The sequence below is a fragment of the Drosophila albomicans genome, chromosome X, assembly GCF_009650485.2.
Source record: "Drosophila albomicans strain 15112-1751.03 chromosome X, ASM965048v2, whole genome shotgun sequence".
NCBI classification, from domain to species: Eukaryota; Metazoa; Arthropoda; class Insecta; order Diptera; family Drosophilidae; genus Drosophila; species Drosophila albomicans.
Genome location: NC_047627.2, coordinates 16917943 through 16933399, shown reverse-complemented (window position 1 = coordinate 16933399; position 15457 = coordinate 16917943). Strand labels below are relative to the sequence as shown.

The 15457-nt window shown below is 32.9% G+C and overlaps 1 protein-coding gene across 1 annotated transcript in view; it reads right to left on the bottom strand.

Annotated features, from left to right (window-relative positions):
• Nucleotides 1–628: 628 nt before the first annotated feature.
• Nucleotides 629–15457, bottom strand: part of LOC117567189 (TWiK family of potassium channels protein 7) — a 31405-nt gene continuing 16576 nt past the window's right edge. The window contains exons 2-8 of the mRNA XM_034247019.2: nucleotides 3167–3328; nucleotides 2866–2989; nucleotides 2000–2149; nucleotides 1732–1923; nucleotides 1551–1666; nucleotides 1379–1471; nucleotides 629–1310 (exon numbers count right to left, since the gene is read on the bottom strand). Of these exons, the coding sequence (XP_034102910.1) occupies nucleotides 1152–1310; nucleotides 1379–1471; nucleotides 1551–1666; nucleotides 1732–1923; nucleotides 2000–2149; nucleotides 2866–2989; nucleotides 3167–3328 (996 nt within the window). The 3' untranslated portion in view covers nucleotides 629–1151. The remainder of the gene's footprint in view (nucleotides 1311–1378; nucleotides 1472–1550; nucleotides 1667–1731; nucleotides 1924–1999; nucleotides 2150–2865; nucleotides 2990–3166; nucleotides 3329–15457) is intronic.

Here is a 15457-nt window from a genome sequence, read left to right as displayed (position 1 = left end):
TCCAAGCTTGCAACCTGATGTCGAAGATTAAAAGTTTAGCTTAGAAATTGCATTAAAAAATGAAAATACTTTGTATACAGAGAATAGTGATTACGATCATTTGCGTTTCTTCTAAGCTTTCAACCTGATGTCGAAGATTAAAAGCTTAGTTTGGAAATTGCAATCAAAAATTGTAAGTTGGTTTGATCAGAGAACTTCTTCAACACATTGATCACCTTGAACCTATTAAAAAGATAGTTTAGGAATATGAAAAATTAAGTTAACTGAAAGTGCAGCAAAATACTTTGTATAAGAGAATTTTTTCAGCAAATTGAATGCTCTACCTTGATCATCTCAAACCTTTTCAAAGATTATAAATATGATGCTAAAAAAATGAAAAGTAAACTAAAAATATGAAGTAAACTTACCCACATTTTAAGTGCCAAAAAGAGAGCACTAAATAATTACAAACATTTTTCTTGTTTAACTTAGATTAATTAAAACCCGATTCAATAGTATCCTAGCTTAATTTAGCGATTTTTTTTTTCTTATTAAGTTTGGAATGAAATTTAAGTGCTTAAGTTGAAGAATTTTTATCAAAGGTACCATAAATTGTGCTCACAATAAATACAAGAATTTGTTCTAAGTCTTTTTTGTTTGTTTATTATATTGGACATTGATGCATGATTATTTAGTTAGTAGTTCCATACCTAACGCTGATAATATTAACCTTAAAATATATACTATAAAAAAAAATGTATTGCAGCTAATGAGTAAGTTTGTGTGTATTTGTGTGTTTTCAGTACGTATGAGCAATATGATTACCCAGACATTTTTTTACAATGTACAATTACAATTAGAAATATGTATAGAGTAGTGTAGAAATTAGCTTATGGAAGTCGTTGGCTGGACAAACAATGACAAGTAGTGGCAAACATAGCGAGTGCACACTGTAGATGGCACGACAATGAACATGGGACAACTCGACAGACAACAACCTAACTACTAAATATATGTATGTATGTATGTATGTATGTGGTAATTACTAACACTTTCTATATGATATTATTTTCTGACTAAGCCTAAAAGTATGCTGTGATTTTTTTGTGTGTTGTGTGGAAGGCTGGAAGCGCTCTCTTTTGTTTTGTTTTGCAGGTGTGAAACATGAGTCTCTAAACGGATGACTCGTAAATGACAATTTGCAGCACTTTCGGTTTGCTATTCTGCGCCTCCTTCACCTCCTTGAGTATGGCATTGGTTATAGCCTCCAGCGCAGCAATATCCGAATTGTGTTCGTTCTTCTTGTTGCTGCTCCACTTGGGCATGGATACCTAACACAACACACAAAAGTGAGAAATGTATATTCAATATGCATGACTACATTACTACATGCACTTACGGTTAACACTTTTTGCAGTGTGGCATAATCGAGACCCGTGCCCGCCGTTTCGCCCAAACGACGTAATGTCTCCGCCATGGGACCCGAAAGTTCCTGTCAGCAAAGAGTGTGGGTATTTTTTTTAATGGCTGCTTACTTAATGGCACTCTCTATCGAGATGTCGGGCACTTACCTGCAGCTTGGCCCAGCTGGTGGCATACTGACGACGCACCAGCTCAATGATGGTCGAAGTGAGAGCCAAGCCAATGAGTATATACAACGTGCAGAGCAGCATATAGTTGGGTTTCTCTGCAGGAGAAAGTCGAGTATTGAGCCATCTTTGAATCTAATATTTTTGGTTATTAAATACGCACTAGGCACCAGATCGCCGAAGCCAATGGTTGTCATTGTGATAAAGCAGAAGTAGAACCCATCAAAGAATGTCCAGTCATCCTCCCAGAGCAGCAGCAATCCAGCTCCCGCTGCCAAATAGACGCCCAGAAAGCCAACAGCGAGTATCGCATAGAACCAAGTCTTGCCAATGAAATTCGTAAACTTTGGCTTGGCTATAAATTACAAGGCAAAACACATGCGTTCTCTATTTAGTTTTAAGTGCATTTAATTATTGATTAGCTCACTTACTGGGCATGTGCTTGCCGAACACGGAGACGGCGCTGGCAAAGAGTCTGCCCCAGTCGGCGATGACTGTCAGCGTAAATGGTATGCCGATGAGGGCGAAGCAAATGCAAAATACACGACCACTGATCGTAACTGGCACAATGTTGCCATACCCTGTAAAAAAATGAAGAGAATTTCGGAATTTATAGAATATTTATGCCCGCTACTTATAGGGTAGTAGGGTACTATAATTTTGTGCCTGCATTAAATGTATGTAACAGGCAGAAGGAGGCATTATCTCCAACCCTATGAAGTATATTCTTGCTAGCTGCTTTGGTTTACAATCTGGTATATTTTGTACTCTTTGGTATAATTGAAATGTAGTACTGGACAATCTGGTTTATTTTGTACTCTATGGTATATTTTAAATCTTGTACAATATCGATTTACCAAATAACATATAGCCTTCAGTATATTGCACTACTTTTGCAGTATTTTTTCGATATATTAGTAGAAAATGGTATCGGGTATCTTACTGCCGTTTTTGAAGTTCTCATAAGTTTATATTTTTTAAGCATAAATTTGTTTCTGATATTCAAAAGTACTAATCTAGCTTTGGGGATTCTGGAACACTATTTTGTCTCAAGCGCTAATGAATAATCATTTATTAACAGAAATGTTTGAAATGTTTTTTTCCTTTATAGTTTGATTTCCTAATTCATAAATAATTAATGAAATTAGTTATTTCTGTTAGCCGCTCTGGCGCTTCTCATTGCAATAAGAAATTGTATTCGTTATTTCAATAAGATAATAATAATTAATTATTTTCTATTTAGGTCTCTCTTGTAATTGAATGTACATCATCATTTACTTTTTGATTTTTGACTTACCTATGGTGGTTAACACAGTAGATGAGAAGAACACAGCTTGTAGTATGCTCCAGCGCTCATAGGGCTCTGGAAAGTCTTTATCGGCTACTATAAGCAGCCCGCCCTCGGCCGCCTCTTGTACGGCCTGAAAATAAGGCAATGCAATGAGTATACATACATATTTAAATTAGTTTTTTTTTTTTATATTAAGAAGTGCAAATGAATGACTACAAATATGTAAGTTGTAGTTCAATGCAATTTCTAAACAATAATCAAAGCATACTTTTTGGGGCAAGCGCAATTAAATTTTTATACAGCTTACCGCTTCATATTTGGCCAGCTCAAAGGAGAGCAGCTCATTGAGATTGTTAACTTCGGTATTATTCAGAATGGTGCTCATGAAGCGCTCCCGCTGTGATTTCACCACATCCTTCAGCTGTGTCAAACGCTCCACTTCCGCGGGTCGCTCCAAATGTCGAAAGATCTGCGCATGGAGAAAATTGCAAATTACAAAGACCGCGCTGCATTAGCATTTAATTAAAGTGCGCCGCATAATGTATAGCACCCAACCAGACTAAGATAAAAAGAGTGAGGGAGAGAGAAAGAGGAAGAGAGAGAGAGAGAGAGGAGTGCGCGCACTTTGATAGCATCATTACGTCTATGGCGCTGTTCAGTGCAATTTATCGGCATTTGATTGATGGCCAGGCCATTCTGCACTTTGGCCGCCCTCTGTCGACGTTCTGTCTGCCCTTGTTCTTGCTTGCTCTCTGCATACCCTATAAACAAGCAAGCGACTATAAAGGGTCGTTAACTACAGAGACTTCTTAATGACACATTTTACACTGCATTTGATGATTTTACACTAATTTATTATTTCAATTTTTAATAAATGTTTAATCAATTAAGTAATTGATTTTGTAATATTGCATATTTAAAATTTAATTTTTAATATTTATTTTTTTTCAAATTTTTGTTATACTCGTATTTTTTGCATTTCTCAATATGAATGAATTATTTATTTAATTGTTTTATTTTAAATTTCATTTGTTAATATTTTTCTCTACTTTATTCTCTACTTTAATATTATTTTCAACATTCTTTTTCAGATTTAAGAATTTTTTTAATGTTAATGTTCAAGCAACTAATTGATTCAGATTTAACTGATTTACTATATTACATATTTCATTTGCTGTTCTTTAATATGTCATATTTCAGAATTCATTTTAAATATTTAATATTTCCAAATATCTGTTAAATTAACCTAAATTACACCTCATCATATTTTATTGTTTAAAATGTTTATATTTTTTCTATATTTTTTATAATATTTCATTTTTAAAATTTATTTTTAACATTTCGTATTTTTTTAATTCTTTTCTATTTTATTAAATTTATCTAAATATGTAGATAAATTCTTTACAACTTATATAGAATGGAATTTTGAATTATTTATTATGTTACAAATTTATTAAATTTGGTTTTATTTCAATGATACTTATTTAATATTTTAAAATTTCAATTTTTTTTAATACAATATAAAATTTATTTTATTTATATTTAATATTTTCAAATTTCTGCTGAATTTTTTGTATAATTTGGATTTATATTTATTTCTATTAATTTAATTTTAATTTCATATGTTAATATTTCTTCCTCACTTTCTTGAAAAATTTAATATTTAAAATGTATTTTTAGTTTTTCTTATTTTAAAAATTCTTTTGGTTTAATTGAATTCATTTAAATGCATAAATTCTTTACTTCTTATATTAAATTGATTTTTTAGATATTTAGAAAACATTTATTATTTTAATGATATTTAATATATTTTAATTTTAATGATATGTAACATATTAAAATTTAATTATTACTTTTGTTAATATTTAATATTTAAAAAATGCTTGTCATAATTTATTGAATTTATTTAAGTGCATATATTATTTAATTCTGAATTATCATTTACAATTTAGTTGAACTTTTCTTTCCTAGAGAACAGGGTACTTTCTCGCCTATCACACCCGATGGACAAACTTCTACAAACTGTGTGCTGTGTGCGTTGTGAGACAAGGGGTAAGATCATTAAATGAGCTAAGTGGCATTCACCATTCACTCGTGGGCTCATTAATTCTCGACACACTGAAGTGTATGCAATTTGAAAGGTCAATTCTGTAAGTGAAGCAACGAGCATGCAATAGCATAACTACAAGTAAAAGTGTACATAACTTAAGAGATAGAAAAAGATAGAAATAGATAGAAATAGTTTAAAGTGGGGGCAACAATGTGGGATGGAATTCCATAGACTGATTCAGTCTCGACCTTTGCCATTGAGGCCTCAAATGTTTTCTCGCGCCGCGTTATGACCAGGCCAAAGTATTGGAAAAGCCATAAAACAAATGCAATTAAATTATACTCGCATAAGGAGGCAATAAGAAATTTTCCCCCAATTGTTGTTTCTACGTTGAATTTTGATGTTTTTGATGTGCAGATTTCAAACGGACAAAGCAACAACACATCGCTGTAGTCGCCACACAAAATACGCTCTTCGATATGCTAACGATGTTGAGAGTAATTGAGTGATACACCCAGAGAATATAGTTTATAGGGTATATAGGAAAATATTCTTTCAATTTCTCGCACATCATCACAATAAATTTGTTTAACATGTAGTACGCGCTTTTGCTGCGTTCTTGTTATAAAAATAGTTTCATAAATTGATTTGTGTTTCACTTTCAACAGAACACAAAAAGCAAACAAGCAGAAGAAGAACAAGATCAAATAAGAAGCACCAGTTAAAGAAGATATCTATAGAAAAAAATCAAACAAAACCAAATTCGCATACGAAATTCAATTGAAATGTGTCAGCCATTTCTCTTAGTTGCACCCCAGCGACTTGCACTCAGCCCTCCTTCTCTTCTCTCCTCTTCTCTCTCTTTCTTCTTCTGCTGTTTGACAGCAGCAGCGACTTTGCATTTTTCACACACTGCACAACACATTCGAGTTGACTTTTAAGAGTGCACATAAATTATCGAATGCCTTTTAAATACTAAAAGAAAATTCTTCTTGCGAATTTTATTTCTTCGCTCCGCAAAGTATGTTATGCTCCAGCCATTTCTCTGGAAGTGTCTTAAAATAAAAAACGAAATTGCTAATTTATACACATACATCACAATATTTCGGTCGTAGCAATTTCAGTGCTTCATTTACTACCCAGGAGGGCAAAAGTTCTTCAAAATGTTCTTTAATGGCTTGTGTCGAACTTTGAAAGAGTGATGGAACAACAATCAATTATTTCCTCACGCTAAAGAGCGCAATTTTTGTTTACAACTCAAAAGATAAAGCGAACATATTTTAAAAAAAAGTTCTAGAATGCAAATAACGTTTAGCATTTTTGCTCAGTTTCATTTAGTAATTTCATTTTAACTTTAAATGAAAATGTAAAGGTACGAAATTGTAATCTAAGAAATTTAATTGTGTTAAAAAGTGAAATATAAATTTAAATTACATTTTTGCATTATTAATTTTACTACAACTTTCAATAGAAATTTAAATGTCAGAATTTGTGACTTAAGAAATTGAATTGAGCTGAAACACAAATTTGAAAACATAATTTCAAGGTAATGTATTTCAACACTTTAATTCTAAGCCAGTTTTTTTGATTCTAAAATGTTAATATAGTTTTTGCCTTATTAATTTTACTTTAACTTTAAATGGAAATTAATAGGTACGAATTTGTAACTTTTGAAATTTGAGTTTAATTCTTTTAAGAAGTGAATTTAATAAACACAATTTTATGTCATGTCCTTCAAAATTTTAATTTTAAAGCAATTTTCTTGGATTCACATAATTAAAATTTTTTTTAAAATTTTTGCTTTAAAAAAATGAGCTTGTAATTTAAGAAATTGCAAAAAATTTGAAATCCGGTTAACAAAATTGTATTGTAAAATTTGAATTCCAAAATAGATTTTTAGTTTTATATAAGGAAAATTATATTTAAAGTTTTTGCATGGTTTCAATATTAAATTTTCTTCAATTTCAATAGAAAATTTAAACCGAGGAATTTGTAACTTTAGTAATTTAAGTAAAAACATCAATTTCCAAAACTTAAGCACTAGCTTTAATTCTAAAGCAGTTTCTTAGTTTTACATAATAAAATTGATGTTGTTTGCATAGTTTTTGAAATTTGCCAGCTGCTCGAGTTTGAATTAATAGAAAGAAAGTGGTAATTTGCAATGATAACAATTAAGTTTTGCAGCTGCTCGACTTAATTGGCCTTTTCTTCTGACAATTTGTCGACATATTTTGTCCGTCGAGCTTTCGCATTTGCGTAATTAGTTGCTGTTCACTCAACCGACTGTCGATGGCGACAACTTGGCCAAGTTCAAATGTTGTTACTGTAAACTAAACACAAAACTAGCAGACGCGTATGTAAGGCAAGGACAAGAAGAGCAAGGACGACACACACACAGTGCTTGAGGCGTTAAATCAACTTTAGAGTCGCGTCGTATACGTAATGTGTACACTGAAGAAAAAGATTAGTTTCTAAAATCAAGAACATTCGACTTTGAGAACAAATTCTTAAAACTAAGAATGTTAGTAGGAAAAATGTCAAATTCTCAAAATAAGACCAAAATTAATAGATTTAGGTGACAAAATTATGTAATCCAAAGAAATTTCATAACTATTTTCGTTAATGTCTCAGTTAGAATTATAGAGAACCATTCTTCTTTGCAGTCTAAGATTTCGTAAATAGACTGATTAACATTAGACTAAATACGCTTATTAAGAAATAAAAATAAAATGTTAAAATATATTATAAAAGTTAAAATTTTGTTGATCTTATTTGATCAAATTTCTGTTAATTTTTTTTTTATTAATATGTTTTATTTATTGTCTTATTTTTGACTTCATACGTTCTTATTTGTTCTCTGTTTATTTAACATTCATTTTAAGAATTTCGAATTTTTAAAATTATTTTTCTACTTAAAATATATAAAGTAATATTTTTTGAAATTAAAAGATTTTTCATTTTGAGTCTTATATTAAATATTCTTGAAATCAAAATGTGTTCTCTAATATTAACACGAATTTTCATATTATTGACCAAAGTCTTTATTTAAAAACACTTTTTTTCAGTGTATGGTCCTGTGCTTGCGCATAAATTATAATTATTATTCAACGGACATAGATTTTCGAGCAACTGTTGCCAAAATATGCCAGTCGACTATATAAAATAGCCGAAACATAATTCAGCATTGACGAATGCGGTTTCAAGTCACCATAACTTTGGATTATAATTGTGAGTAACGAGCGAGCGACAGAGTCGGAGCAGTGACAGCAGTGAAAGGGATTAAAGCACTTGTCAGCCCAAGTGTCAGTCCATTTGCACGCCATAAATCACGTGCCGCACGCTCAACAACAATTGCCACCTGGCCGTTCGTTTGTTGTTTGTTCTATGTTAGTCACAGTTACGCACAGTTACGGTTTACAAAGTGCTCGAGTGTCACCTGCCTGTTTGCAGTTAGTTACTTAGCTACTTAACGCACAGCAGGACAGGAGCGGGGAGGGAGGAAGGAAGGTGGACAGTCACTTCCTCACATTGCGTATACTTGATGCCTTCACATCGCTCACGACGCTTGTGTTATTAATTTTCATTACAAAAAGCAAAAGCAAATATGCTACGGATATTTTGGCTCATTTGCTTGTGTTTTCTAATAACAAACGACAGCTGCGTACAGCGAACAGCGAACAGCGAACAACAACAACAGCAATTATGTCCAGCGCAATTTGTCTTCATTGGAACAAAAATCCTCGGAATAATGATCTGCGCGCACCCATTTAGCGGGTGATAATTCATTTCCCGTTGCGGTCAGACAATAAACAGCACTCGCTTAAGGTGTGCGTGTGTCTGTGTGTGTGTGTCTGTGTGTGTGTGTGCAGTCGCCTGCATGCCATGTGTTGTGCTATTAAAGCTGCCATTTGGGATAACCCAGCATTCATCTAACTTTGGGTTCTAAGCTGCGCATAAAAGTATGCTATACTTTATGCGACACTTATTTTTCACTTTGCAGCTCCAAGTTAGCAGAGGGTTGTGCTTGAAAAGTAAGCTACATTTTGTAACTATGTCTTTTTGAATTCTTTTTAAGAAATTTTATAAGTATTTTCTTTATTTCTAGTAACATTTAAAACTATTAAAGCAGTTAAACAATTAAAATTATCCATGCTTTAATTTCTGCATCTTACTTTAGTTATTATTTACAATTTTTCAAGTCAGCAGCGGGTTGTACTAAAAAAATAATCTTCATTTAATTTTTCATAAATGTTAGAATTCTTCTAAGACAATTTTTAATATATTTTCATTATTTTTAGTAGCATTGAAAAGTAATGGGCAACTAAAATTAGAAGGCTAATTTAAATAAATTCATAAAAGATATATTTCAAATATTTTGCGTAATACTAATTTGGTTTATTTTTAAATTAACACCGCAGTCGAGTTAAATTATTATTATTTTTTTTTTTTCATTTTCTGTAGGTTTTAATGTTTTCACGTTCAAGTTTCCAAGTAAATTGATACTATACAAAATTGATAAAGTATTTCATAATAATATTCTTATTTTTCATTTTAAATTATTGAAATTCGCAGATTTAAGTATCAAAGTGATTTTATTGTTATTTTCTTTAAGTGAACTGTTTGTAACTACATATTTTAGAATAATTTTCTACATATTCAATTGAATTTCACTGTTTTTTTTTGCAATTTTTTCAGTAGCATTGAAAAGTGTTGAAATTGGCTAAAATTATTCAAGCTGCTTTACATTTATGGCTATTGTTTGTTAGCTTACTTGAAGTCTAATTTTAAAACACTGCCCACAACAATAAATCCTCATCAGCTTCATATACAGCAGCTTGCAATGTGAATGTGTCCCTTGCGATTCGTTTCGGCTGCTGTGGGCGTATACTTAATTAACGTTACGTATACGCTCAGCTAGCCAGCTAGACGTTAGTTTGCTTTTAAAGCAAGTGCTTTAGCAGTTGAGTGGCTTACTTTTAGTTGCCATATTGATATGCAAAAGCAGCATTAAATCATTTGAGAGTGCTGCCTGCAGCTAGGTATACAAAATTGATGGTTATTATTGCAAAATTAGTTCGGGGCGTTGCCATCCTCGAGCAGCAGCAGCAGCAGCAGCAGGAGCAAGAGCAGCAGCAGACACAACAGCAACAAGCAGCCAAATTTAGGAAAGCCTTGGCCAGCGAAAAGCAAGAGCATATATCAAAGCGAATGACCTTCCCCCCAAACAAAGAGAAAACAAGCAAACTCTGAGACTAGTTCAGAGGCTCAGTTTAGTTTCTTTTGGGTTGCCTGCTGCCAAAACGGAAGCACGGTGTAAACGCGCAAATTGTTAGCGGCGTCCAACGGGCGCCAACCAAATGGATTCGTCGTCGTCTCATCGACTTGAATACATATTTATTTTTGTGGGTTTTTCTGGCCATAGAAAACGTTCGGCGAGCATAATAACTACAACTTCAAGTTAAATGTTGTTTAATAAACCAACAACAACAACAATAAGAACAACGAAAATAATTGAAAGTGAAAATTGTTTTCGCACTTTGTTTATGGACAACAATGACTTTTCCGGGGCCGGGGCATTTTCCATTTCGATGCGTTTTCCCTTTTTTTTCCCGGTCGTGTGCGCTGGCAAAAGCCAAAAGCCACGACGGGGTGCCGTTTTTATTATTTTGACTACAAATTTTCATGTACTTGAACTTTGTTGTTCTTACGTCGTCGTCGTTGTGGACTCGGTCTATTTTGCCTATTCGATTCGCGCCCCCCTTGTTGTTGATTTTATGATTTCATGAGCTTATGATTTGATAGCAAATTATATATAAATTTATTAGTATATGAAGCAGCTTTTGATTGTTTGTTGTTGTTGCTCTACATAAATCGCTAACAGCTCATTAAGTTTGATTGCTGTTTTGTCTGATTTATAGATAATTAGCTCAGATCATCTGCCAGCGACCGACTTACACTGTGCAAAAATTCCATAGAGTTAAACGAAGACCGAAACGAAAAAGAAAACGAAAACGAAGAGCATTAAATCTTGAGTTTATATGCATATTATATCATTTTCTCTTTTTCATGTTTTCTGTTTGATTTTTGTGTTTGTTTAATGCACTCAACTTTAAGTACTTTCAATTTTAATGGTCCGCAAAAAAAAAGAATTGAGAAAGACAACGACTGTTTGATACTCTGTTTACTTTTATTTTAAAATAAGAATCTCATTATTTTATATTTTTATACTAATAGGGTAGAAAGGTGTAAAAAATATGGTATCGATAATAAATAATAATAATATTTATGATTCCTGAGAATTCGATTGTGTTAGGATAAATAGTTTTTAAGAAATATTTCTGTATTTCAAATGATGCCAACAGCAAATGGGATATTTCGAATATAGCACTTCATTAATATAGCAAATATGTCCTTCGGTATATTTGAGTATTTTTGTAGTATATTATTCGGTATATTTTAAGAATAATACCGCACTGTTTAACATTAATTAAAAATGGGTAGCGGGTATCTTTATTACTTGTTCACTTCACTATTTATGATATTAAGCTTAATTACTCAACAAGAGTTTAATATCTTTTTTTTTCATTAAAGAGTACAATAAATTTTATAATTTTTGATTTGTTTAACTTTTTCATTTCATTTATCAACACAATCAACAATTTTTGTTTATTACTTTTGCCAACACTGTGAATGATATTTATTACTTTTTAAATGCTTTTTCATTTTCCGATTATTTATGATATGTGCGATATTAAAAGAGAATTCTTTTTGCTCAGTGTTTGATAATCGTGACAAATTGCATATCATTGATACAGTTTGAGGCATTTTCCGGATCCGTGCTCCCGTCTGGGCCGCCTGCAGACAATCGTTGACCCATAACCGAAGCCATAAAATCACAGAAACTCAAGTGATTCGACGGTTTTTTTTACGACTCTTGGCGATGACACAGCAGCAGCAGCGTTCCGACATATTTATGCATAATTATTTCAACGGCCAAGGCCATAAAAAGATGCCGCGTACCAAATTGCCAGACAACGAAATCAAATTAAAAACAAAAAAAAAATCCACAACGTAAAAAGGGAAAACAATGATAATACTCGTAATCATAATATACTCTTATAATGTCTGTCGGCCTCACCTGAACTAATTAACAGATCTGAGTGCTTGTTATTGTTGCTGTTGTTGTTGTTGTTCTTGTTGTTGTTGTGGCACATTCCACGCCCTTGGTCAAGCGCCTATGATGGCTGAGTATGTTTATTTTATGCTAATGCTACCTGACCCAAATATCGTGCTGACTGCCAGCAAAATAAACGGCCAACAAAAAAAGGACAATTTGTAGACCAAAAATGCTCAAAAGAACAAAGGACACAGCCGCCAAGATCCAAAGAGCTGACTGTCTGTCTGTCTGTCATGATGAAAAGCAGATAATGAGAAGGGCAACAAATACTCTGCTTCAAAATCGGGTATAAGAATGTGCTTAAAGGCAACTATGCCCAAAGATAACACTAAATCATAAGATGTGACAATATTTCATGAAAATTTAAAGTTAAATATTTACTCATTTACATTTTAATAGCATAATAAACCACAATCCAAAGGTAAGTAAAAGGCTTTAAACCGCTTTAAGAGAATTTGATAAAGACTATTTCATGCTTAGTGGAGATTTGCTGTGATTTCCCTACAGACAAAAATGAAGCTTGCCTTTGCACCTCAAGGGGACAATTTATGTGGCAGTTGTCCAATGAAAAATTCATCACAAAATAAATGAAATTCACTTGCTTAAATTTCACTTAAACAGATGACAGAAGTCAAAGCGAAACCATTCAAATTATTAATTCATTAAAGTATTAACTTTCTAATATAAAAAATAAGGAATACAGATGCTCTGGCCCATCTTTTTAAAATAAGGACTTATATTCGTTATTACAATAAAAGAATAATAATAATAAAGCATATATAATATAGTCCATAAAACTGAAGCAAATGACAAATCTTGGCAACTTTTCCCAACCTTTTTTATACCCGCTACCCATAAGGGAGAAGGGTATTATAACTTCGTGACGGAAGGAAGGAAGGATGTATGAAACAAGCAGAAGAAGCCATCTTTGACCCTAAGAAATATATAGATATACATAGATCTCACAGACTATAAGAAATAGAGGTATATGTTTTATGACAGAATTTGTTATATTTATACGCAAATCCAGCCTGCAACAATATTTGCTGCGCAGACTTTCGCCTCCACAAATGCGATTAAATATTATATAAGTTGTGGAAGTTGCTAAAGAATTACTTTTGTATAGGAAAAATGTCTTCTTACTACGGCTGACAACCTAGTATATTTTAGTACTATATGGTATATTTTTAATGTAGTACTTTATCGATATAGCAAATAAAGCCTTCGGTTATTTTAAGTATATTTGTGGTACATAATGTGGTATATTGTAATAAAAGTATGGCACAGTTTTTAATCGAAATGGGTAGCGGGTATCTCACAGTCGAGCACACTCAACTGTAGCTTTCTTACTATACTTATTTTTCACCGTTTTTAAACTGTCAAAAAATTGGGAAATTCCTTACCGTAAAACTGAACATTAAGCCGCACACGTTCACTGACCCATTCGAACAGAACAGAACAGAGAACAAATTTTTGGCTCGTGTCCTGGGCACGTGACGAGCATTTTATCGTGTCACCGAGACGTTAAATAAAATCAACTGTAATTACGCGCGTTTTGCATGCAACAACAACAAATCAGCTGTTGAAGTGAAATACTCCACTTCCGTCCAAGCCACTTCCACTTCCACTTAATCAGGTCAACCACATAAACTCAACCAATAAGATTTTTCTTTCCGACTTTCTCAAAAAATATACGACGTAAAAGTGAAACGAGCAATGGGGTATGCTGAGTCCTTAATTTCAGTAAACTAAATCTGAAATAGAACTCAATTGCATTATCTATTTGAATTATACCTTTGAATAGCGTATAAATTTTAATCAATGTCCCGCAAAATAGAAAAATTACTATGCTTAATGACATGCAGATAAGTTATAACAATCAGTTAGACATGGAAATGTTATTGAACTTTCAGTAGATTGTCATATTCGAATGGATATTAAACGCGTACAGCTCTGAACTTTGAAATAGCATTGCAGCAGAAACAATACAACATAACGATTTTTTTGCGTATTCCTTTTGCTTTCGCTTGCATATTGTTTTTGTAACATGAAACATAGAAATAAGAAACAAGCAAGAACACATATGCTAAAATATTAAGTAACCAAAAATAAAACAATTGTTGAATTATTTCAAAATAAATATATTAAGACAGTGTAAGAAAGATTTGTCTCAAAGTTGCCTTTATAATAGTATTTTGCAATTTTAATTACGTAGATCGTAAGCGCTGATATTTCAAAGTTCACAGCTGCATATTTTTGAAGATTCTTTATTTTCTTGCAAATGAATTTCATACATAAATGCCATTACTTTATTTGCAATAAAATGTCATAAAATTTATTCGTAAATTTACTTATAAATTAAGTGTCAAGTTAAGACCAAAAATGTTCATCCATGGAAATTCTAATTATGTGATTACTTAAGAATTTCGTATTCAGCAAATCTATATATAAATCAAACTATTGTATTCCTAAAATAAATAACTAATAGGTATCCTTATGTGCAGCATTCATTTCTCCATTTAAACTTATACTTCAGGTTTTTTATTATTCGCTGAGTATATTTTTTATCTGCTTTGCGTTTTTCACATTTTGACGCGTGCAAAGCCAAACATGGCAGGTGCCAGGGGAATACAACAACACACACTCTCAAGGGGCAGCAGCAGAGATTGGAGCTGCCAAAAGGGTTTCCGTTGGCTTGCGTGCCACATGAAATCGGTGGCAGTGTCCACATCGTTCACAAGCAATGCTCACTCCGATGCGATCCGATGCGATGCGATGCCAGCTGCTTTGGCTCAGCATTTAATGAGCCGCATTATTAAATTATTAAATTGCCAGCAAAACGTAAAAAATGGGGTAAATGAGAAAAGCGAATGATGGACGCGTATTCATTTCCATCAGCAGCAGCAGCAGCAGCAACAACAACCGATTCCGATTTTGACATTCAACATGTTTTACTTTTGTGGTTTTTAATTATGTGCTCGGCACTTTTGGCAATCGGCAATTGGCAGCAAGCGTGTGTTTTACTCCACTCGACAGTCGACAGTCGCCAGTCCAGACACATTGATTGACACCGTGTGTTGTGAACAGCTGCCGGATGAGCTACAATTTCCAAGTACAACGAATATAACATTCCCATTCTCCCCCCTCACTTCAAGTGTGTGCTTGATGCTGATGCCATCATCATCTTCATCATCAGCATCGGCATCATTGTAGCGCCAAGCAATTGGCTTCTTCTATTTGGCTAATAGCCGATTAGACCATATACAAATAGCAGGTTTGTCTACTTTTGGATGCTTGTAAGTATACCCTGGATTTTGTAATGCACACTAGAGAGAGTCTGACTAATTCAAGTTGAAGTTGTAGTCAACAAA